The following is a 25,855-nucleotide window of genomic DNA, read 5'->3' as shown; positions in this document are numbered from 1 at the left end:
TTGTAAAACAAAATATCTTGGAAAGTTAGCATCTTGCATTATCAGCAATACTTTGGTTTCTCATTCAGATACAAAACTAAAAAAGCATTTCGTTAAAATAAGCTTTTTTCCCCCCACTTAGTGACAGGCAGATAAATTACTTAAACCGAAAAGCACCTCCAACAGAAGGCTGGCACTGTGCACTGAAGCGGGAATAACTGACAGCTTCATTATTGTCAAGAATATACCACAACTATATTAGAGACAGGAATCAAACAGCATCAAAATCAACTAAAAATACAAGAAGCATACCGTGATTGGTTTAATTCTGTCTAGGTATTAGGACTTGCAAGTCTTTCTGCAAGACAATGTAACAATTTCTGTACAATAAGTTCTGTTCACAGATCAAAAACTGAAAGGATAAAATACGTGCTTCTATTTAACTGTACAGCATATTTATTGCTTCTTAATGCAGCAAAGTATACCATCAATACACCATCATTCGATACTCAAGTTCACCAACTACATTTTCTTTCACTTTTATTAAGGAGAAATGAGCTTGAACATTGTGGGAGACTCTACTTGCATTCAAGACTACTAAACAAAAGGTTGAGGCATGTTCCCACAGGAAAGTTATCTGCATAACCCACACTCAGAACTTTTTTTTCAAGCTACTGCAGTTAGTGCTTGTAGATAAGATAAGGAATGCTTCCATGAGATTTTATGGCAACAGGTATGGAAATGACATCAGGTGACAGTTTTATGGCTTTCTTGTACAAGACTAAGAATTCCAGCATACTATCCTTCAATCCCAAATTGTCATCAGCAAGCTAAAGCCTACAACTTTTCCACCGAAAGAAAAACCACAACAAGAATTAGTAGCACTTTTTTTGGTAAAAAATACAATGCAAAACTTACATTATAGAAAATCAGAAAAACAAACTGGATTCTATTCAGTAATACAAATTAGCTTTCAAATATCCAAGTTCACAATTACTTGCAGCAACTAAACAGATCACATTAATTTGCTTTCTTCATTAGAAATGGATGGCAACTAACCTTTTAGAGAGGGTTGTGCCTGAACAATTTTGCAAAAATCTGCATAAAGACTTTAGAAGGGTTTTAAGTAGCTTTAGAGGGGATCTATTATCCTGCTTTCAGAAAGTAACAGCTTTTTTTGCTACCTTAAAAGCAGCAGTGGAAATGTTTCCCTTGTGTATAAGGCAACTCTGGTCACACAAGCCAAGTAAATATTGATTTTACTATAGCTGAGAGGGGAGCAGAAGTTAATTTCAACGGTCTGCACAGAATGTTTTATGAATTGCTTTAAAAATATTTTGCATTACAAGGTATTAAACCAGCTAAGAACCTTTTAAAATAATCTGAAGCTTAAAATGATTGAGCTGTGCAATTTTTTCAGGGTAGAAAGTACAGCTGAGAGAAACAGTATTAAAGGCTGCACATCAGCAGCTCATAAAGCCAAGCAGGATGCTTTCAATCCAGGGCAGGCAGTCCTGAAGCCATGATGTTGGAAGACAGCTCGAGGTAACCTCACAAAAGCACTGGGCTAGAACCAGTCACCAGCACAAGAGGGAATGGGCAGGGGTAGGACCTGTGTACTCCAAGTTGGCATATCATATCACAGGCCTTAATTTGGAGTTAATCACACCCAGGACAGTTAACCCTGAGCAACATCGTATCTCAATAAAGAGGAGCTGTGTCATAACTACAGTACAAAATCCACACTGCAGTGAAATTCAGCAAGACAGATACAACCACTCTGCTTCCACCCGCACAAGGGATCCGGAATGCTCTGTTGACTGTCAATCATTAGCGAGGGCTGCCAGTGCACACTTGTGTGACAGCTTTGATTCGGGCAGACACAAGGACAAAGCTGCTGACTGTCAGCCTGCCCCGCACGGAACTCGGACAGCACATTGCCCGATTTCTGCAGAGAACCCTCGAACCATTTGTTGCTTTTCTGAACGCTTCGACAGAAATTCATCTCCGCACGTAACAAGTGTCAGAGTAAAGGCATCTGCTTGCCCTGCAGCGCAAGCCCGGGTTTCACCCGCTGGAAGGCTCAGCCAGGGAATTACTGCAATTCGCTTTCTCAGCTGCTCGCCCAGCGAAGATCAGGGCGCGCTCCACCCAGACGCCACACAAATGAGGTCACATAGCTGGCCACACTGCTGCCAATTCCTGCCCTATTCATCGGGGCAGGAAGCAGATGGAGCTCTCAAGTTAAGGGTCGCAACATTTCAGTGAGAACATTAAAGTGAACCAGCGGCAGACAATTCACGGGTGCGGGGAACGCGGTTTCCCCGCACGGCAGAGCTGAGTCACGGGCACCGCTCTGTCCCACAGAGCACAGGCTGCGGCCAGCAGCCAAACACTCCCCCCATACAGCTTCAAAAAGCGACTCCACTGCAGGACAACAGAAAATATTTTCCACATTTTCAGTACCTACGTGCATTTAAGAGTTTAATATACGTGAGAGTTTTATAAAGTCCTTCAGATCTTGAAAATAAGTTCATTTGAACACCCAAGAGGCAACGTGATGTAATTACTATGTAAGCCTGTTTCTATTTACAACCATGCTGTATTTCAGAGCATATACTTCACCTGCTGCCAAAAAGGAAATATACCATTTCACGTGTTTAAAAGCTAGAGCTGTTTGAAATCAAACAGATTTGAGGTCCAACACAGCTCTACTAAACAACTAACAAGATCAGAGTTTACAGTAATATGAACAACACCATAAATATTAGTTTGACTATAGTAAAAGCTTGTGTGTGGTCTCCATTTCAAGCTGCTATCAGTGCATATATCTTGTGGGAGCACAGACAAATACTTTCCTACCTGAAAGAAAGCTTATTGTTTACAGGCTAGTGCTTCTGAGATTTCCAGAGACACAAATGGTAACAGAAGCTAAATGCAGAGTTTCAGAAGATATGCTCTCAAACTATCTATCTGTTTGCAAAATACCCCAGTCATGTCATTGCCATTGCCTTCTACTGCTATTGAAAAGTAATACTCATTTCAATCACTGGGATGGTGGCTGCACAATTAATTCACACAACAAAATGTAAATTCATCTCTTGCTTCTGTTTATAACTGTATGAATATAATGACAAAACAATATCTAGTCACATAATGCCAAGGTGCTAACATAGATTATTCAATTACTGCAGAGTGCTTTACTGGCTTCAGGAGTTGACATTGTACAGAAAAAGTTCTACAAGGCACCCCCTTTCAGAAAGTGTAATAGAACCAGCATCCTTTTCTGCTTCTGTAACACAGGTTAAGTAGCCTCCCCTCCCAATAACAGGGTGATTTCCATCTGGGTAATGAGGCAATTGAGGTGAAAAAAATATTTTATTAAATAATCACATCAAATAGTGCCACAACAGTAGAGTATGTACATGTAAACACAAAATAGCCCAATCATTTTCCTGGAACAGTTTCAGAAATTTTACTAGAAGAACAAATTAATCTCCCATGGCATGGAACAGCAATGAAGAAAGCTCTTTTGTTCGAACAGGCAAAAAAAGTACAAGATCCCTTCTTTTTTCTCCTCTTAGATAAAGAGTAAGCTTTGGTTCCAGTTAGGCACCACTAGCCTACCAGTACCACCACACTCCCAGTGCCTGTCACCAACTTGAGAGTTTAAGAGGCTATCAAGAGATTAGACTGTTATAAAGAAGGTCATCCCACCAGATGAGCTAAATTATTTAGAGTGTTTAAGACCATAAATCAATCTCTGACAAAACTTAGTTGTGCTGTTTAGGCTTCAGAGAACAGCAGTCAGTCTTAACCACTTTAGTTTCAGCCAAACTAATTCATTTACAATTGGATACTTTATCAGGTATGAGCTTCAACCTCCCTTCCTCCAGTCCCTGCCAATTCTCACAGCAAGCACACAACCAAAAATGCCAAAGCCACACCTCTGCTGACTGAAAAGCGTCCCTGTTATTTATATTCTAGATTTCTGTATAAAGGACATGAAGAAACAATTACATACACACCCCTTCCAACTTCTCCACCCATTTTTTCCCTGAGTATTTCCAGTACTGCATCATTAAAAATCCTGTCCTGTCAGAGAATGGCCTCTCCACCACAGCACACACACGCAATTTATTTCACCTTGAGGTTTTTTCAACATTTTCCTTTCCATGCCTCTTACCTTCTAGCTTTTTTCAGATTTTTTTCCCTCCTATGTGCATTTCCAACACACTAAGAAGTGTTCAAAGCCACAATTTTCTCTCAGTCTCCAAATACAGTTTTAAAAAAAGTGAGAGGATGACAATGAATGTGAGACTATGACTCTCTTGAAAAGCAAGTGCACAAGGCTGCACTTTATGAACAGTTATGAAGATTATAATTAAACAAATTTCTTTTAAAAATCCTGCTGCTTGATTAAGAAAAATCATAACTGCAATTTATCAGCCATGATCTATGTTCTTTTAAAAACTGAGAGTTCAACTCAGATTTAAGCAGGTTTTAAGAAACAATCCGTAAACACTGTGCTCAATCATATGAAGCACCTGAGCAGCAGGTAGCTGCTACTCACCCAGGAGGTTTACACCTTAGCCTAGCCACCTAGAGCAAGCATCAGAAAAATCATCCATAGACACACAAACATAATCAAATATTAAATGTGTGCACTTACACGTTAAAAAGACCTGAAGGATTGAGATATAAAACCTCAGAGAGACTGACCCTCCTATTATCCCACAGACAAACGTTCAGAGGTTTCACAACTGAAGTGTTCGTCAGTTAACTACATGGCTGGTTATAACTCCTGTCCTAAGTTTATGCTCTTCTAAAAATATGGCAAAAAAAAGAAGAAAGGAAAAAACCCCAAGAAATAGTCCAAAAAACCTACACCAATACATGCAGAGCCAGAACAAACAACTTCCACGAACAGCAACCGAGGTTAAAACCAAGCAAATTGATTTTCTCCTACTGCTATCCTTCCAAGAAGGATCAACGGCAGATGTCTCACATTTGAGGGTTGAATATGTGCAGATTTTGAAGAACACTATATCTCTCCAACCTATAATTTACTGAGCTCTCCAGAGTCAGTCAAAAGCAACTCTACTCACATTACTGAGTTTCTTAACATTTCTGTCAGTTTCTTAAGGAAGTTTGGGCTGAGCTACAAAGGAAAAGTTTCTGCTCTCAGCTAAACTGGCATATATCCAAATCCACCTCATTGTTCTAGAAGCAAACATACATGAAATCAGAATCCCAGCCCATCATTTTATTCTAAATTTAGCCATTACATTGATACATCTTCAGAGGATTTTAGTTTCTCTTTCTAAAAACCCATCTTCAGACTCCAGCTTTGTAACAAAAAACCCACATCAAAAGTCAAGTGGACCAAATTCTTCATTGATCAACACATTCTGCTTTCTCAAAGTTCTGACACCAATTTACAAAATAAGCAGTTTCCATCTGTCAATTACTGTATCTACATAGCATATTCACAGGTACCAGGAATAATAAAATTGTCTTTTCCTTGCCAATCTGTGTTATTTGGCCCCAGCCAAAAAACAGATGAGACAACCCATGAAATTTCAATCAGAATAAGTATGAAAGCTGGCAAAAAGAAGAGGAAAGAATAATACCCCCAATTTCTTCTTTTCCAAAGCATCCCTGCACAAAACATTCTTTCCAAATTACAGGAAATACGGCTCTCTTGAGATACCACCAAAATGAGGAGAAAAACTTGTGGGGTGTCAAGGAGCTGCTGTAAGTTCATACATTCAAAAGTACCAAAAAGCACACTAGACAGAACTGTAAAGAATCAAAACAAGTAAATGCTGAAATCACCAAAATTTAATGTATAGTTTAAGAAAATTAGATACATGAAGACTTGCAATCAGACAGAACAATGCTAAAATTTCTGCCATTAACAAGTTACTGTTCTAGGTGAAAGGGAAGCCCACAACACAAGCATTACCATGAGGATCTTATGTCAGCAGGTGTGACACAGCCAGAGCTCACACAACCCTTGCAACAGAGCAGCACCACAGAAGACAGCCTTTCCCTGCTCTGTTTCCTGCCATGCCTTCCACGACCTGCTCTGTTAGTGTAAATAAACTTTTGCAAAGTTAAGAAAAGCAGCTCTCATCAGGTGTAGAAGATAAAACCAGACCCACATGCCTGGATCCTTTCATCTACTACAGCCTTCAGAAGATAGGGAAGCACTCACCCAGCGGAGCGTAACAGGTCTGCCGGTCAGTATGCCGAGGCGCAGCAACCTTGTACTTTTTCCACACGGCTTTCTGGGCTGTTTGAACACTCATGATCAAGCTCAGATTTTGAATAACAGGAAAGTGAAGATGGAGAGGAAGTACACGCTAGTACCCACGCAAGAACTGCATGCTGGGATTCAAGGGGGAGGGAAGCGCTGGTTTTCCTCTGACGGTTTGACACATTCAGCCACACAGTGACTAACAAAACCAGTCAGGAAACAAACCTTTAAAAAAGCTGCACGTTAGCAAATAACAGACTTCAAGCTAATTGAGATTTCTTTTCTCTTTAAAATCAGATAAATAGGCTGTTTTGATACTCTTTATGAAAACAGGAGGACACTCCAGCTTTCAGAGAACTGGTGAGTTAAATTCTATAAACTGAAAATAGGAAAGCTGATGGTAATTTTCCTTTTCTGCTCAAATCAAAATATCTGGTCAAACACCATACTCATTTTAAAAATCCTAAATATTTTTAGTATTCATTCTGTAAAAAAGTTTGCAGTATCATTATGACACTTTTTTCACACATTCAACAGAACATACAACCAGAACAACTCTTCAAATTAAGCAATCACATCTTTTAATGGCCTTTCAAAAAACACAATAAATTTTAAACATAAGATTATAGCACATAAAGGAAGTTGTACAAATAAACCTCCAAGTCAAAAATTATAAACTCTGATTAGACATGCCCTCTCCACTGTGCAGTAATTCCAAACAAGACACAGCAAGGAACAGTAAAGCAGAAAATTGGTAATTCAGGGCTATGATAAAATGAGAGCTATTTTCAAGTGGGCCTTTCAACTGTGCTTACCACCAGTACAAAAAGCAAAGTGAATCCCTCTGTCTTCAAAAGCCTGTTGCCAAATTTATAACCAAATTAAGAGGATTTCAAATACTGTAGTTATGAAAGACACTCCATATCCCACACTTTCGGATACTGAACTGGACAGAATTCCAATAGTCACAACAAAGTAAGGCAAGAAGAGATTAACTAGAACACGCAAGTACAGGCACTTTGACCAGAGAGGAGTGTTCTAAACCACATAATTGGTTTCAAAAGCAGAAAGACAAGGCTGTTTGATTTGTTCTGCCTGTCTCATTGTATCATGCTATAAGACAAATGTTCTAGATACAGCTCTCCTCTCTTCATTAAAATATAGTCAGGACAGTTTCCCGTATCACACCTTGGACACTATTCAGAGAAGGGAAGGAGGGAGAAATCAAGATCAGATTTTTCTTTAAATTTTTGTGGGCCAGAAGTTGGTCTTACTGTAATTTGTGGGTTGGATGTTTTTTTCCCAAATTCAAGAATTCCTCAAAGTTGAAGGCTGAAAGGCTTCACACAAAAGGAGTTTTGTTTCCATTAATAAAGACAACCATACATTCAGGGGGCTAAATCAGACATTTGTATCCAAACATTTCTGTGAACCATGCAAACAAGACCAAAGTGGAAAGGTAATAAAAGTTTTAAAGCTAGGATTTCTATTTTAGAAATAAACAAGGGTGTATTTTGTAAATATAAATACAAACCTTACTGTGCCAAGCACTTCCCAAGCACAAAACAAAAAGACATTGCCAACTCCACCAAGCAAATGATGAGAATTAGCAGACAGACCTGCACATATATAGAAAGTCTTACCAACAGCACCACATGTTCCTTTTTTCAAGTTTTGATGAGACTGGTCTGAATTCCCTAAGAATGCTCTCCTGGGTATCCAATACCTCACCTTAGTCCCTGCTGCTCCAAGGCTCACCCACACTTGGCAAGACTGAAGAAGCAGCACAAGTTTCACGGGTCAGCTAGTTTGTGACAACAATTCTGGGTTTACCACTTCTCAAATGAGGAAGTTATTGCAGTCAGTGAGAGCAGTTATAGAAACACCACTCTGACTCCATCAGCCCCTTGAACTTCATTCAGTGTGAAGGTATTAGTGAAGCTGAGTAAATCATTCACGCACCAGAGCTTCCAGAGAAGCTCAGCCTCCAAGCTCTGCCTGACATCTGCAGCTGCCCCATGAACATCAGAGAAACCACTTTTATCTAACAGCAGGTTTTGCCTCAAAAATCCAACATTTCAACAAGAATGTACACTGAGAATATGTATTAACTTCAGGGGAGGCAGGGAGGTGGGAGGTTGTTGCACTATGTTTAAATTTAAAAAACAAAAATCTCTTATCTAAATGGAAATAGAATTACTAGCATGAAATAGTTTCATATCTGAATCCATCTGCAAAGAAGTTAGCTTTAGGATAGCAGGAATATTTTTAAGCTATATTTTAAAAGTGAAACCATGGCCTCTGTGAATATCTGAAGTGTTGGGTGTGAAATCCATACATTAACTGCAAGAGCAGATAAACAGAAGATAAATGGAAATTTCTGGTCAAAGTAATCTTTGAAGGTGGCAAAGGAAGACTTTTAAAAAAGTTTTTAACCTACCTCCAGAGCTCAATGTACTAGTATATTCTCTACCCATAAACCACTTCATTCATTAGGAGGAAGATGGTCTTATTTCTACTACTACTGAATTCAACAGGCCATTTATTTAGTAGCTCTCTGACTGGAGTACGTGCTCTCTTCTATTCTCTCTGTTGTTGACAGCAGTAATCAAATTTTGTACATGCCACTGGCCCTATTATAGTTCCACAGCAGCTGGCTGGCTGCCTAGGCTTCTTATCATGTATGATAAAAAAGACCAGCCAAACAGACCAGCAGAAACTACTGTGGGAAGACAGAAGTAGAGGGAAGCCTAACTAGAAGCCTAGTAAGTAGAAATCATGTCTCTTTATGCTTGCCCATGTATTACAAAGCATGAAGAACAAGGCAACACTCCACACATGACAAGCTTGCTTTAACAGTTTTCCAAAGGACTGGAGCTTGGATGACAATTCAGCCCTTGTTGAAGAGTAGGTCTGAATTCCACACTTTATCTGTGAAACATTACTCATCTATAGCTTAGTCCACTGTATGGGAAAGCAAAAAACCACCTAGAGGAAAAGGAAAAAAAAGAGGGGGGAAAAAAATTCAGATAACTGTACCCATTCATTTGAAGGTGAGCTCATAAATACTTAAGATCACTTTTCTATCACTCCCTCAGCATATACACCATCAGCACAGGGTTCAGTGTAAAATTAAAGTTCTCAGAGGCAAACAACAATGGGAGCAGAGGGCAACATCCTTTAATTATCAAACTCCCCTGTATGCAAGTCAATCTGTAATGAGACTGGTTTCCATTTCTTCTTTGCCTTCTGGGAGTCTTCCAAGAGCCTTGAATGCCTTGACTCTGAGAAGAGGAAACTGGCTTCTTTTTCACAATCTGCCTCCTTCCAGCTGTGTTCCAAGTAGGCCTTGGGTAGCCCTGCTCTGAACTTCCACTCTTCCATACAAATCCACAGAGAAAGGCTTGGGTTCAGGACAGAAGAAAAAAACAAATCTAAGGGACTTCTTATGGGAGCAGAACAAGGAGGTACAAAGTTTCTCCTTCACTTTTTCTCCAAGGTGAGAGCCAAGTAAGCCAAGAGTTTTCCTAGAGGGGAAGCTCAGCCTCTCTCAAGGTTCCTGTGTTACCTGTCTAGTCCTACCCTTTACAATACTGCTATAATAAGCATTTAGTTAAGAGCTTCTTATGCTGTGGGATTAACATCCCATAATTTTGTTCAGGATGTTTTATTCACCACAACAACCTGACAACTTTTTTTGCTGGCCTGCCACACATGATCTGAATTAGCAGGCCACAAAATACTTGTTCCAACAAGCAAAAAAGAGCATCTAAGGAGATACTAAGAAGGATGGTGGAGGGGCAACAGGAACTTGAACAGAAAGTAATGCTCCAAATGCCTCACATTTTGATGGAAACTAGTTATTAGTTTAACCCCTACTTCAAGGAAACCCACAACACCAGCAAATTCACATGGAGAAAACTGAGTTTTTAGCATTTCTGTTAAAACCTTATTTCACACAAACAGGTTCATGTCAGCATAAACCTTTCTAATGAAAAGAACATTACCAATCCAGTAAATGCCCTCACTACTGTGAAAGAGGAACAGAGTGTGTGGCAGCTAGTGGAACACTGCAGTACAGATAACACACAGATTATTCTCTCCGTGCTCTCACAGACGGCTCCAACACAAACCTCTCCAGCACACAGTGCTTCAGGCACTTGACACATGGGTCTTGTAAAACTGCATGTCTGTGGCTGCCACAAACAACTGACTCATCCTGCAAAAGAAATAATAGTAGCAACTGTACATAAATTGCAATGCTTTTCAAGAATCACCATAATTTTACCCTTTTTTGACGTTCCTCTTACAGCTTCCCTTTTCCTTTTGTAAAAGGGAATATTTTGAATGCAAATACTGAGGAAATTTGTGGAGCACATTCATCTTCTGAAAGTGTTGTTTACATTATGATCACACCTGTAAAACCCAGCCACATCCAAACAGTACCTGCTTTTCACAAAACATCCTGGGCCACCTGTTTGCAGCAACTCACAGGAGTGACAGGAGGTCCCCAGGAAAAGCAGAAGCCTTCTGCATTTTGCTTCTCATTAAAAATACATACATTCCAAAACAAGGCTCCAGACCATTCACATGCATTTTTATAAAAGAAATCCCAATGAAACCATGACAGATGCCCTGCTTGACACTTGTGTGCTCATATGCTGGGGTGCAACATGCATTTCAGAAGAAGCCCAGGCACTGAGCCCTGAATGACAGCATGCAAGCCCAAGCACAGGAGAGGGGACACCACTTGATCTGCCCCAGCTCCTCCAACAAGCAATCTTGGTGGTTCACAGTTTTCAAAACCACTTGCCCTGTTGCAGTGGGACAGACTGGGTTCAAGCCAGCAGCCAAGCAGCTGTAAGAGCTGCTGGTAACCAGCTCTACACAGGACAGGCAAACACCCTCAGCACACCCCACAGCACCAGGGACTGCTGCAGAAAAAGGCATGGCTTCCAAAAAACATCTCATTCTTCTGTCCTTCATATGCCAGAACACAACCCAAAGCCTTGGAAGGAATGGTTTAAGCAAGCATACAAATAATTTACTTGTAAACTTTCCTGTCACTCATTTTGTAAATGTCTGTTTGGACCTCCCAGAAAATAAACATCTCAAAGCTTCCTTGTAAATCCCACAGGGTTTTTTCCTCAAAGTATCTTCTGACAGATTCTTTTCAAACTCTTCCAGCTTTCCCCATCCAGACTCCACAGGGCTGTGCATTGATGTCTGCCTCAAGCTGGGCAGAGGGGAAGCTGTGGGGCAAGCACATCTCTCCACTTGCCCAAGTCTTCAGGCCTTCACTCTACCAGCTATCACAATCTTCATCCTAAAAGCTAAAACTCTTATCTCCTACCATGGTGGGGAGAAGGAGGGGACATAATCACAGTTAAATATAATCACAGGCACATTTCAAGAGTGGCGCACTCCAGCCAATGACCACATTCGTGGTCAGCAGGGTTGAACCAGCACTGCAACTCCAAAGATCTGAAAGTTTGTTTTTCCTTTTTTCAATTCCCTGTAACAATGCATAGGTGATCAGACAGCACCCTCTAAGACATTAACTCTTCAGCTGTACCATTTATAACACGCTACTTATTTCCAAACTGACACTGTCACAAGCATACACATAACCAGTCTTCTTAAAATTAGCAATCAATTTCTTCAACCCAGACAGTCTACTTCCCTTCCTGCTTGCAACAACGTATTCTATTCATGCTTTCCCACAGCAAAAAAACAGAGAGGACAAAGAGGGACAGCATTGTGCAGAGCCGCCCTGCTTTCTGCAGGAACTATTAACAAAATTCTTTGGACTTCCCAGTCACCATGCTGGGGATGGAAAGTTTTGCTCACCTGGAAAAGAGGGATCTGCAGATAGTCTGCATTAGGAGCTCCAAGGTTCCCTATTCCTTTCTGGAACAAGAATACTGAAGAGTGCTCCCTAAGTTAAACAGGCTGTCTTTTCCTAGTTCAGAGAGCTAAAAATCAGTAAGAAACTATTAGAGTCATGCCAAAACTAAGTCTGTTCCCAATGGACCTTGGTCAGGTCCAATATAAACACATCTCCAGTTAAACTCCCTGCTCCTTAGAGGACAAACCTGTCTCCTGCCAAGGACAGAAGGCAAACATCCTTCTTTCTGAAATAACATTGCTGTTAAAAAAAAAAAAAGGAAAAAAAAATCAACCCAAAACACACCTACTCAGCTCAGTGCAGAAAGGCTGCACTGGCTGTTCAGAACAGCACAGTGACACAGCACCCAGCCCAGTCCTAGAGCAGCTAGGATGAGGGCAGACATCACACCATTCCTTCTGCATGATGCCAGAGTGACAATGTAAAATTCTCTAAACTGCAGAATACCATCTTAGAATTACCTACTGCTGCCACTGTATAAGCCTTTATTTTCATGAAAACCTCCTTTACCAAAAGGAGGGGAAAAGCCCACACAAAACATACTCCTGTTCAATCCTCTTTAAACTCTTCAGTTAACTTAATATAGACTTAATATATCTCTTGTTAATTTGTCCCAATAGTTAAATTTACTGCTAAAAGCTTACACAGCATTCACAACCTTTTGCCACTGATCTCCTTTTAACAGCTACAAATTGCAAATCATTGTGTGATTGAGGTTATCAAGACTTCAACAAAGAGGGTATATTTCAACAGATAATCCGACATTCAGACATTTTGGTAGGTATAACATTCTACAAAGACTGTATTAAAGAAAAAAAAAATCATTGCATCAACTGTCAGGTACTAGAAGTGCATCATTAAAACTACTGTTATAATTAATGGCCTTCTTTCTCTCCCCCCTCCCCAATTAGCACAGAAGAAAAAGAATGAGGTAAAACCATGTGCTTTGTTAAATATTGAACCTACTGGAACCTGCAAAATAGCAGATTAATAAACTACTCTGAGGCTGAGGTCAGTTTACAGAGGAACCATCACACAGCAGCTATGGCAACACAGAACCACCACACTGCACTGCCAACTAGTAAAGAGAAACACAAGAACAAAGAGCAAAGCAACAAAGAGCATCAGCCTGCTTTCTTAGGGCCACAGTAGTGAAAATTAAAGCTCTCAGAGGGAGTGCTCTTCAGTTTAGCACAGCACTTCAGTGTATCAGGGGACTCGGGAAGGAGTATGGAAAAGAGACAAAGCACATGGCACAACTGAACTGAACCTAAAGAAGTAACAGGCCCACACAACTAAACACCAAAAAGCCTCAAGTCTCTCTGACAGTAATGCTACACACACACTCCTAAACAGAGATCCAACAGCAGTAAAAATTATAGTGCATTTTATTTGAGACAGAATGTGCACCCATCTATCTCAAGCCACCTGCCCAGGTTCCCAAGCAGAGACTGGGAAACAGCCCACTCTGAAAAGGCTAAGCAATAGCCAGGTTAATAACTCAGCTCCAAACTAGCTAAGGAAAGCTCACACAAGCCACAATCAGCAGAGATGTGGTGAAAAGAGGACTAGGAGTGGTAAGCAGCTGAGGGGTAGCAACTGATTCAGTTTTGCAAGCCAGCAAAAGATTGCATGTTTACACCCTTGCTTGTTTTCAAGAAACTTTCAGCAAGCTTTCTGTGTGTATACTTTGCAGGCTTCTGCCAGGTCAAATGGAAAACACTGAGCTCAGTTATTTAAGCTCAAGTGTGCGGAGGAGTAATTACCAAAGCTCCACTGGACAGAAGGATTGCATTCTTTTATTCTTCAAATGCCACCACCCACTAAGATATGATAATAAAACTCTCAGAAACCTTGTAAGCAAATCCAAACACTGTGCAGAAGTTAGCCTGCAATCACATGGTACCCATCTTAAAAACTCCATCTGTGCCACTGCCATCATATTGGCATCACCATAACCAAGTGTTAGCTGCATTTAAAGCCTAAATCACGTGAAGGTTGAGATAGAGACCACACGTACAGTATATTCTAAAAAGTCTTTTTGTGCAAGATTGATTAGCAAATCATACCCATTCCTAAGCCAGACAAATGAAGCCCCAAAACACAACTGCTCCTTCACAATTACTGTGATGCAACAGATTCAGCACAGCATTCCCACATAAATATTTAATGTCAACAATGTGTTCATTAGCTGATTTTGAAACAATTTCAAATTTTAAAAGGGTTTAAACCAGATGCACATACTATAGTAATAACATTATTGGTCACCTTACTGACATATCACACCTTGAACTTGATGTGTGATCAGGCATAATCTCATCCATGGTCTGAAGAGCCGCTTTTCAGCTATTCATTTCACACCCTTATTTTGTACTACTGGTTATGAAGCCATCTGACATTGCCAGCAACAACCAGCTCAATAAAATTTCACATTACTTCAGCAAAACATTTTAAGGCTGAAGCCTTTAATGTTTACCTTTATTTCCCTTTGAATTTAAGTGTTTAAATAAACAATCGCTATTCTCATGTATTTCAAAAATATGTATACCATGCCTATACTTACAATGAGAATGTGAGTATGTAATATAAGCACCTTTGAAGAGAACTTTTTACACCAAAGTGGACAGATTGAGATTCTGAGACACCATGCACTATCCTGCATGTTCAAGACCCTCACTCCATTTAGCAGATGAGTTTTATAACCCCCATCCCCCAGTCTCCATAGCACAGGAAACCAAGTGCTCCAAATGCCACACATTTACCAGTTTGTTCCTTATGTTGTCTTTTTCCCACTACCCTACTTGCTTTTGTTGCTGCTACCAAGAACAGAACAGGTTTTATCATAGGGTTATTTTCTTACTAGTTTGACTTCTGCATAAGCAGCAACAAGTTGCTACTAAAAAGCAAGCCTTGTTTCTCTCTGCAGGCCGGCAAATGCATCCAGGCAAAAACCACTTCAATTTCACAAAGTTAACACTGAAGCAACTTGCATCAAACTTGTTCACGTGTCTCCTTAAAAAAGAAATTCATTATAGGTTGGTAAAACTCCAATTCAAACAAAGGAGATGGACAACAAAACACAAACAAGTTTAGTTCACTCAGACATGAGCATGCAAGTGTCTGTTACTCTGCCTTCAACTTGCCCTAGATTTGAGCACTTCTCTATGTTTAACCAAACATAATAATGCCTTCACTACCAATCATTGAATATCTAACTGTAGTATTCTTACAGTTAACACTGTCACAAACTTTTCTATTTTTGTGCAGTTCCCTCGCTTTGACTGGACTGGTTTAAGACAGTTGCACGAACAAAGCATTATAAAACTTCACTGCTGCTTGGTTGGTTTTTGGTTTTACTTTGTAGCATAACCACAGCATTGATACCGTTTGTTTCCTTGTAGGTGACTGTTTGTTTAATTTTAAATCACAGATTCTGACACATTCTCCTTCCTACAACAAAGTTTGCCAGAAGTATTTCAGGTCAGCCACAGAAAAGAAGATAAATCCCCGTTACATATCTTCATAAATACCATTTGAAAGAGAGGATTCACCAAATAAAGATCTTTACAGCTTACACTGTGAGATAAGCAAGGCAGTTTAGGATATGGGTGGCAAGGTTCAGAAACAGAATTTCATACAAGTGCAATTAAAATGTTTACGAAGACAATTAGAAACAACCTGGCACAACCTACCTTTCTGGGAACTTGTGTTACTAAGTGCATGTGAGGCTCTGGGTCACTGAAAAGTAACTCTAGCGTACATGCAGCTATATGACCAAAAAGAGTCAAGAAGTTGCATTACCCAGGGGTTTTCAGACATTTACCTTTACACTCAAATAACCTCCCCAGCCCTGCAGTTTTCCACCACCTTTCTCCTTACTTGCCTCCAAATACTCATTCTTCCTGTAAATGATCAAAACACCACTACTGTTACAAAAGAAAGATGATCAGCTCTCAAAACAAATCACAGGACAGTTCATTCAGTCTTCTCACTCCCACATGACCACCAGGTGCTGTCACACTAACAATTTTGTACCTACCATTCCACCACAACAACTTGATCTTCCTTGTTCTACCCCTGATCTACACAGCTGTTCATAAGTCTCATTTCCCTTTGTCAGGAGGGTCAAAATCGATGAGGCAGGCCAGTTCATAGCATTTCATCCAGTACAATTCCAGTGAAGTCAGTATAAATCCCTACCAATACTGCATAGAAAACATGCACGTCTCCTGTTTTGTCTCTGGCATCCAAGATCAGGCAGCTGGGATGAAGAAGCAGCAGAGAACGGGACATGTTCCTGGTCAGGATCAGATGCGACCACTGAAATTCTCACAGCAGCACACAAAAGCAGGAATAAGTAGACATGGGGGTAGAGGGGAGAAATATTTTCACAAGAAGTCTAACTTGCATCAGATGTCCCTATGATGGTATTTTAGCTACCAGCTGGATCATGACTCACAGATCCCCAGTACCAGGCTTCTGACTAGGCCCAGCTCAGCCAGGGAGCTTTGCTACCTCCATCAGACAAAAATGACTGGAGAAGCTCCCAGGGCCTGCCCCAGCCTTGTCCAGGAACTAGGAGGAATTGCTCCAACACATTTCAACCTCTGTATTTCAGTAATTGGTAAAGAAGTAGGACAGTACAAGCACACACATCCAACAGCAGACAGCAAGAACTTTGTGACTACAATGGGAACAGCTGGAGCGCCTCTCAGTTCTTATCACAACCATTCATTCAGCTCCCCCCACACCGTACAGCCTGTCCTAGCCGAAAACACCAAGAAGACTTCTATGACTTGGCTTGTTTGCCATTTATTTCACTGCTTCCAAAAATCAGTCTCACCAACAACCTATTTCCCAACTAAAAACAGGAAGTCTGCTGGGAAGCCATGCCAGGGCAGCAGTGATGACAGGAGTGAATTCCTCATGCTTCATTTCTTAGCCTTGGCATCAGGCCAAAACCAATTCTACAGCCCACCTGTCTCTCAAAACCCAGGACTGGATTACAGTGAGCAAATTGAAGAGTTCTTTTGGTAGGTTTTCCCCTCGCCTAAACTCCATCTCCTATAACAAAACAGAAGAGCCATGAGACTTGTTATGATTTGGAAGCCTACAAGGCATGTTCAGGTTCTGCAGCTGCTGGGGAGCAAGAAGGTTCAAACAGCAGCAGCAATCCCAAAACAGTGCAGAGCTTGGGAAGTAGAGAAGGTGAGCAATTCCAACCCAGCCCACTGGTTACAGAAATTATACAGGGCTCTTGAAGATATCAGAAATTTCCCAGCTTCAACCTAGCTTTTCTCTGAAGATAAAATGGTCAAATTTTATAATGAACTTTCATGACTAATACCACTATGAAATGCAAATTTCCTTCATTATCTGTGAAAAAATTTAACATATATTACATTCCACTCTAAAGAGTGCTGTATCAGCATAGAAAAAGAGGAAAAAAGTCACCACAAATCAGGATAATGTTAGAAAGGCTTGGTAAACATTGCAAGTACAAAACAGCACTCTCATCTACCAGAATTTCCCAGAAGTGCAGCAGAAGTGTTTCAGCACTGTCAACCTGAACGTAAGTTGCCAAATACTCTTTAACATAACTCAGGTTCAAAAATAGGCATTGCCAAGATACACTTACTCAAATAATCTTTTAGATGCACCACTGTAGCCCCCAGGTGCCTTCTAGTTAAGCACTGCAGAGAGTTTAGCCCTCTGTAAACAGCCTCCTCCTTTTCTGGCACTGTAACAGTGCAAAAAGTAGTAAATGACACCTAGTGTGGCAAGGACAGATCACCACACATATAGACTCTGCTAAGTTGGAAGGGACGCATCAGGATCACTGAGTCTAACTCCTGGCCCTGCCCAGCACACTCTAAGAATCACACCATATGATATATGCCCCTTGTGTCTAGATACAAAATTCAATATGAAAGTGGAAGCTAGGCAGAGTAGAACCATGTACCTCATGTTTGCATTAACAAGTTATTGCCAGACCTTTGACTGTGATTTATGAACAATTCATGCAGGAAATGGAACAAAAAAAAAAAAAATATATATCTCTAAAAAGCTAAAAAGTTTAAAAAGCTGTGCACATGGTGGTGAAATCCCAACACAGTATAAAACCACAAGGAAACTATATATGTGACACTTAAAGGCTGAGTGAAGTTTTTACTACCACAAAGCCAAGGTCAGAGGAAGAAGCCCAGTGCAGCCACCAGCACAGAACCGCAGAAGCCTCCCCAGCTGGGTGGGGACCTCTTGCTGAGAGTAAAACTAAAATTTTCCAGCAAGTTCACAAAACCACCACTATCCTTCTTCATTCAGTGGAGCTATTAAACCACAACTTTCACAGTCGCATACACAAGTAAGTACACAGACAGGGAAGGAGCCAAGCATACAGAAAGACAGGAAAATATAGCTACAAGCTTCAAAATTCAGGCACTGACCAGCAGGAGAGCCTTAGCATATCTTAGACCAAGTGGAAAAAAAAAACAACTAACTTTTCTCCAGCAGAGTTGTAAGGAAGCAGTGAATCTACCTGCACTTTTAGAGTCCAAACGCCAATGTTCAGACACTGCACATATAGGAGAAACTGATGGATGGCAGAAAATGAAGACATGTATGAGAAACCTTGGGAGTCAACTTTATCAAATATACAGAGTAGCTGAGCTCAACATTCATAAATAATCATAAGAAGTGTTTGAGATTGCTTCTCATTTGAGACATCAGAGCCAACCAGGAAAGGGGGTGGGCTGGGGATGGAAGGGAAACTAAAAAGAAGTAGCAATAAATTTTATCACACATAGGCTGAATTCCCTCAGTTTGCCTGAGTTGCACTTTTTCTGTATCTACTACATGAAGTCTTGGATCTCATGAAGGAGCATGTCCCTCAGTCTGCCATTTCTGTTCTGAATGTTTCAGCCCCTTCACCTTTTACTGGTTGAGTCAGAAGATTTATTGTTAGTTCAGTTATGGCATTTTAAAAAAAAATTGAATATGCAAGAATACATATTGTCCACATGGCATTCGCTCATCCTGGAGAAAATTATTCCAGTCACAACCTAGAAAACTACCATTCAAAAAAAACCAAAGATTTTACGACAATATACATCAATTCTTATACCGAATTCAGCTAGTTTTTAAAAAATTACCAATTGCCATGTTTCTAGTAATTGTTATCAGTCAAAGTTTTCAAGAGTTATCTTCTATATCCCCAATGCCCAGGAGCTCCCCACACAGTCTGGATGTGACAAGGAAATAAACCCATCCCTTAAGAGTGGCCCAGTCACATCAGTGATGCACTCCTAAATGTGCACACACACTTGTTGCTAGCTGCTTCCAAGCCACCCTTGTTGGCTGGGGACAACTCAGGGGTATTCAGCATGAGTTGCACGAATTCCCACTGCAGCATGATGGAAGAAGTACAGATAGATGCTTTAGTATGAACTGAGGATTTACCATACTCCCAGGCAACTAACTGGAAACACCTCATTAAAGACAGGCTTTTAACAATCTTGGATCAAATCTGGGATTATGCATTGCTCTATAATTATTCTCAACTTGAAAGGGCTGCATAATTTCCCAGGAATATCGTGATCTCTAAACGCAAGTCCTAGAAGGGAAAAGTAGACAAGAGGTCTATGCATACATATGTGTGCACAGGCATATACAGCCACATAGTCCTCCTTCTCTCTTATCTTTGAGTATACACAACAAAGATGACAAAAACCCATCCCCATCTCATCTTCCATCACTTAAAAACCACTGCCTTACCTTGTGGCTGTGCTTTTGTATATCAGGAAGAAGCAGCCAAGCCAGAAAGCGCATAATTACATTTCTATTTACTTTACCATTCAGTTTATGAGGGGGAGGGGTAGGAACAGAAGCAGTTGAAAATATGTCCTTCCCTGAGGGCTGAAACACATGAAACATGCCTTTTTCGAGAAAGAGTTCCAAGGGGAAAAAACCCACTCTAACACTTCCATTCCCTAACCCTTTCAATAACTTCAGTGGGTACATCTAATCACCTTGCTAATCCCCAGATGACGTATTTAGTATTCAGTATTTTATTTGAGCCATTACTGCCACTCAGGAGAAATCTTGCTGCCTTTCTCTCAACATCAGTCACAAGCGACATCTACCTAACTAGTGACTAGTTATAACAAAAAAAGCAAGGTATAGGAATGTATTAATCTTTGAAAGCTCTACCTTCTTTCAATTCTGAAGGCATTATTGCACATCTGCGGTGAGAAAACAGAAAGGAAAAGGAAGTCAGGGTAAGCTTTTCTGTTTGTTTTCTTTTATGATTTGTTTGTTTTCTTAAAGAAGACTAGGCTATAGTGCTAAAGATCAAGGCTGACCTTCCTGGATGTTTTTGATATTTCCCCTGAAAAAAGCACAGATCTGAGTTATGGATACCCCAAATGTTACATTTATCTGTCAAGCCCAAGACCTGTGACAATCAATAGTGCTGAAGAGTGACAAAGATGAGACCAATTTCACAGTTTTTCCTTCTGATTAAGAAGGAAAAACTGTAAAGTTAAAGGAAAAAACATCCCACTCTTCTGCAGTATAAACAGGTCTCATCCACAGATACCTTAACAATTGATAGCTACTGTTATAACATGGTGACCCAAAACTATAGTATTAAGAGGCCTTCACCACTTCAAATTTCTTCTGGATATCCATCTTTAGGAACACCCTGCCCTAACGGGATAAAAAAATCTCTTTGATAAGGTGGTTCTGATGTTAGGTGAATACAAGTTGAAAAACAAGAAAAATACACAGTCATTCACTGAACAAACCCAATACACAGCACTCAACCTGGTAACAGCAGAGATGAACTATTACAGGCAGTTGCCACTACAGACAGATTGCACCCATGTAAAACAAAGATTTCTAAAGGGCTCCACTGGTCCTAGAAACACCACCAAGATACCACTACTGGGAACCAAGTTCAGGAAAACTAAGCTGGGAAGTTTCAGCTGTTTCTTTACTCTTACCATCTCTCAACAGAAACAGCAATAAGAAATAACTAAGGAAAATGAAGAACAAAGTAGTAGAGGGGCAGAGGAACACAACAACTAAGTATTAAAAAAAAAAAAAACAACCACACAACACCTTGCCATGCTGAAATACAGTACTTAGATTAGATTAAGCTACAAGAGAAATCAAGTGTATTCTTAAATAGTAGAGGGGATCTAAACTCATTAGCAAGAATTTAAAAACACTACAAGGACACAGTATATATAAGACATTTCCATCAACCAATATCTACTAGACACAACTGCTTACTAAATACTGTGTGTGTTATGTACAGAAACTGCCTTTTTCTCAGCCACTGTGTTTTTATACTAAGCTGAAAGAGGTGTCTACAATATTTCAGCATTTCCACCTACTCCCCACTTTTATGCATCAACACTGATTCTCTTGCTAGAAGTCATCTCTTGGGGTTAAATTTTAACAGACTACATTATATTTGCATAAGTCTAGTTAATGAAGAAGTGACTGGCAGAGAGTATAATATCCTGACCTTTTGTCATGAATTTTAACTGCCTGCATATGGTTAAGTTTAGCCTTATCTTCCCACATGAACAATTTCTCCCTCACCTTATGTAGTGCACTGGCACTTCATGGAGCCCACTGCTGCGCCCATGAGTTACCTGCAACACATCCTGTGGTGGGTAGAGCAGTGGATCAGGTGTGACCCCTGCATGGAGGAGCTGAAGTGGGTGCTAAACTGAAATTACTCTACCCAAACCCAGTTGAAGAATTCTCCCTGGCAATGCCACAGCTGCTATAAATAGAGCAATTTCTAAACCAGCCTGGTTGTTCTGATGTTTAGGGTCTCCACTGCTCTCCTAAATTCATCAAATTTCTTCAAAGAGAATTATTCTTCATCCCCCACACAGGGTCCCCCTCCTTGTTCTTCAGGTTGCAACCAAAGAACAAGACCATTTTAAAACAAAAACTAGCTTGGAAAAATTGAGGAAAGGAAGCAAGCACTCTTCCATCTCTCCATGAAATTAAGAATTTCACTTCAACTGAACAATGAGAACCCCTCCTCCTACAGCACATCAATGCCAATAAAAACTGAGAATGACCAATGATTTGTCAAACCTGAGGTCAACTTACAATTTCAGAAAACCCTTTAGTAAGTTCTACATAATTCAATTACACAAATTTCAGCAAAATTTAGATATCCATTAGAGGAAGTACAAAGCTTTTTCCCTGTATTAGCAATTTTTAAAATACAGGTTACATTGAATAAATGACAATCCAAAGCAGGACGCCTTTGCAAAAATCACATATTGCCGGATAAAACTCTCAGCACCCTTATTCAGCACATTTAAGAAGTGTCATTCGGGGTTTTTCAATATGTGCTTTTGCAAAGAAACCACTAACTTTGCATGCAGCAACTTGCAAGATCTTCAAAGATTTTCTGCCAAACATCCTCTACACTACAGTGTTAATCCACCATATAAATATTCAAAGATGTTCTTGAATACCTGCCAGAAGGGAACACACTCCTCTGCAGCTACACAGCCACTTCCATGCTTACTTAGCTCACTATAGTAATGCCCTGGGGTGGAAATGAAAACCCAGGCAACAAAGTTCTACTAAGACAGGTAAAAAAAATCCCAAGAAAAAAAAAACACAACAAGCCATCTTGATCACTCCAGGACACTTTTATCCTTTGATATTTAGCTGCCTAGAGAAAAGTAGGAACCCCAAAAGTTTCTTTGTACGTAATGCATGAAGTTTCCTTTGTCTACTGCTTCCACATTTTTTTACCCAACAGTCCAAGACAGTCCTGAAAAATTCATGTCAGGATGAGTTTCTATATCAATAGTTGCAAGGGGACAGAGAGAAAGCTGACTACACTTTATTTCAAGTATCCCTCAAATACAGGGAAAACCACTGGAAAACTATCACAAGAGCTCACCATGTCCCATCTCAGCTAGGAAGTGAAGCTAAACACGCCTAAGGATATCCAACCCCATCCTCCACAGCTGATGACCAAATGCAAAGGTAAAATGAGTTTGGGAATGAACAGGCTTATTCTACACTAAATAGAAACAGTCTGTGAGGCAGAACTAGGCATGAAGGGAAAAAAGCAAGTAAGATTAGATTCTGTTTTGGTCATATTTTTCATCCATTTCAAGAGGCTAATTTTAAGAGATTTAAGAGATCAAAGAACTCAAGGCTGGTTTTGGACCCTTATTTAACCTCGTTTTACATTAAATAAATATATTTTCCTTAAGGATGTCATTTTAAAAGTAGTCTCTTTTGCACATATATTCTTATTTGAACAGGAACTTAAAACAATCTTCAAAATTAAATATGTGGTCATTCATATTTAATTTAGTTGTTTATTCTACAAAAGGAAACTTGAAATAGGACTTTGCAAATTATTTAAAGCAAAGAAATCTAGCAAAGAATTCTAGCAAAGAAATCCTCTCACCTTGTATTAATACACTGCCCTTCATTACTGACTTATAATTAGTCCAGTTTACAAAAAGTGCAGGGCAATATTTTTGCACTTGAATGTTAGAGCAACAGGTTACCTATTTACACCACAGAGATTTAAATAAACAGCAGATTATTATTTATAACAAGCTGGATGATTTTGGAAGACATGATCTGACTGACTCACCCTTCCTCAGCTGTACTCTCACCATTCCAAGCCCTGCAGGACTGGAGGAGGGTGGGGGAAATGTGTAAAGACTGTCAAGGAAGCAATTCTTTATGTAGTAAAACTTGTATGCAATTCCCCTTGATTAAGATACTTCAAGGATGCCTTAGTTAAAAACTTAGCAATTTAACCATAAATTCTCTTTTGTTCCTGTTTTTTGCATTACTTAGGTCAAAAAATAATTGTCTGAAAATTAGGATTTATAACTCTTAACTATACGCACCTTACACAGGAGGTGCAAGCTCTATATCATAGACCAATTTTCACTGAAATTAGATTTTACAGTTTGTCAGTCTTTCCAAAAAGGCTTTTGGGATACCTTGCAGATTCCAACCTGTAGCTGAGTTCAATTTATTCATCCAAAAAGGAGAGCGACAAAAAGAAAGGGAAAAATACAGCCTCTGTTAAGTACAGCACAATACAGATACAAAGCAGTTTAAAATAAAGTCTCACACAACTGACACACATTGCTTTTCCCCTACTTACACCACACTGCATCCCAGACAACAGATCCAGATCAAAATCTGACTCACAGCCACAAATTCTCACCAAGATCAAACATAATTAATTTAATTGCTTTTTAAAGACTTCCAGTAACACCAGTTATCTTAATTACCATTCATCTACTCTGTCAGATGATAACCTTTTGGCGCTGCTAAATTTGGGAGTGCCAAGAACGTAGCATTTCCTTTTTTCCATTATATTGTAGATGAGAGTTGAATCTCCAACTTTCACATTTTTACATTTTTTTGGCAGCACAAGAGGTTTTTAATAGGACATCAAGTTAAGGTCCTTTCTGAGTGTTGGAAGAATATGAAAGGAACCTTATTACCAATGAGAATACCAGTCACACATAATATCCTAGGAAGAACAAAACCCCTTTTTCCACTTTCTGCCCTCCTTACTAGGACAAAAACAATTGTGTGCATTTCAGTATGAAGGGAAATAATTGTCAGATTAGAGAGCATAAAGACCCAAATCCATAAGAAAACAGACTTTTCCAACTAAAGGAAACAAGTTTAAATTCATTTCACAATTTCTCTTCTCCTTACCATACCCACACAAATTATGCAGAATACTTGCATAATCAGGTTGCACTTCTCTAGGCAACATAAATTTTGGTTTCAGATGATCACTATAGTACATTACCAGCTTTCAGCATTGCAGTTTATCCCAAGTACTCATGTTCTTTTACCCCTTCCTTCTTTCTCCAGGCAGCAAAATGGAGTTCAATTGAACATTACACTCTCAACATTTTTTACTATATGGGGACAAATGTAAGTTAAAGTCAGAAAATGCAGGACCAAAATAAGAAGCTACAACAAAAAGAGGTGAGAACTAACATGGAATATAAATTAATCAGCAAAACATTTCTAAGCAGCCTTCATTTTTCTTAGCACTTTATTTGAACATTATATAGACACAGTCCATTTTTACCATCTGACTAGTAGTTTCTGCTCCATCCCAGTTTCCTCTGCCCAACAGCAGCATGGAAGCACTGTGGAAGAAAGGACACATCGGGACTTCCAGGGCAACAACCGGCACCAAATTTAGAGATTTCATTTTCTTTCTGCCCAAATCACCCTAGAACCAAATTCTTCACTGAATACATTACACAACATGAACTAATTTTTCCTAGTCAGCTCCAAAGTTTTGCAAGGTATCCCATTTCCTCTAAAGGCCATTCAGCAATCTGGGCAACTTCAGAAAGGACTCTGCTACCAGTCATAGATTAATCCTGAAACTAGACTTAATCAACTACACTAAGGACACTGAATCCTTTAAGGATGAATACAGCAGCACAAGACTTTTTCAACACTGTATTGCAAAGAGACAGTAAAATCAAATTTGACATGCCTACAACAGGTTAGGGCTTTTAGGACCCCTCACTGCTTTCACACTAGTCCTCAGTTCTTAAGGCACCCTGCTCAGTTAATAGCCAAAGATACCTCTACACCACATGTGATATTTTGCTCAAAACAGAGAAAATAAATTGGCATTTGATTAGGTT

The 25,855-nt window shown here is 39.8% G+C and overlaps 1 protein-coding gene across 5 annotated transcripts in view; it reads right to left on the bottom strand.

Moving 5' to 3' along the window:
• Positions 1–25,855, bottom strand: part of UTRN (utrophin) — a 341,969-nt gene that overhangs the window by 302,073 nt on the left and 14,041 nt on the right. For 4 of the 5 annotated variants that reach the window (XM_041423522.1, XM_041423525.1, XM_041423526.1 and 1 more), the window contains exon 1: positions 6,200–6,305. The exons of the other annotated variant lie outside the window; for it this stretch is intronic. In XM_041423522.1, coding sequence (XP_041279456.1) covers positions 6,200–6,293 — 94 coding nt within the window. In that variant the 5' untranslated portion in view covers positions 6,294–6,305. Of the gene's footprint in view, positions 1–6,199; positions 6,306–25,855 lie in introns of those variants that run through there. 5 annotated transcript variants of the gene reach the window in all.

Source organism: Onychostruthus taczanowskii, unplaced genomic scaffold (assembly GCF_017590055.1).
Source record: "Onychostruthus taczanowskii isolate IOZ18803 unplaced genomic scaffold, ASM1759005v1 scaffold78, whole genome shotgun sequence".
Classification (NCBI taxonomy): domain Eukaryota; kingdom Metazoa; phylum Chordata; class Aves; order Passeriformes; family Passeridae; genus Onychostruthus; species Onychostruthus taczanowskii.
This window is presented reverse-complemented; position numbering and strand designations above follow the sequence as displayed.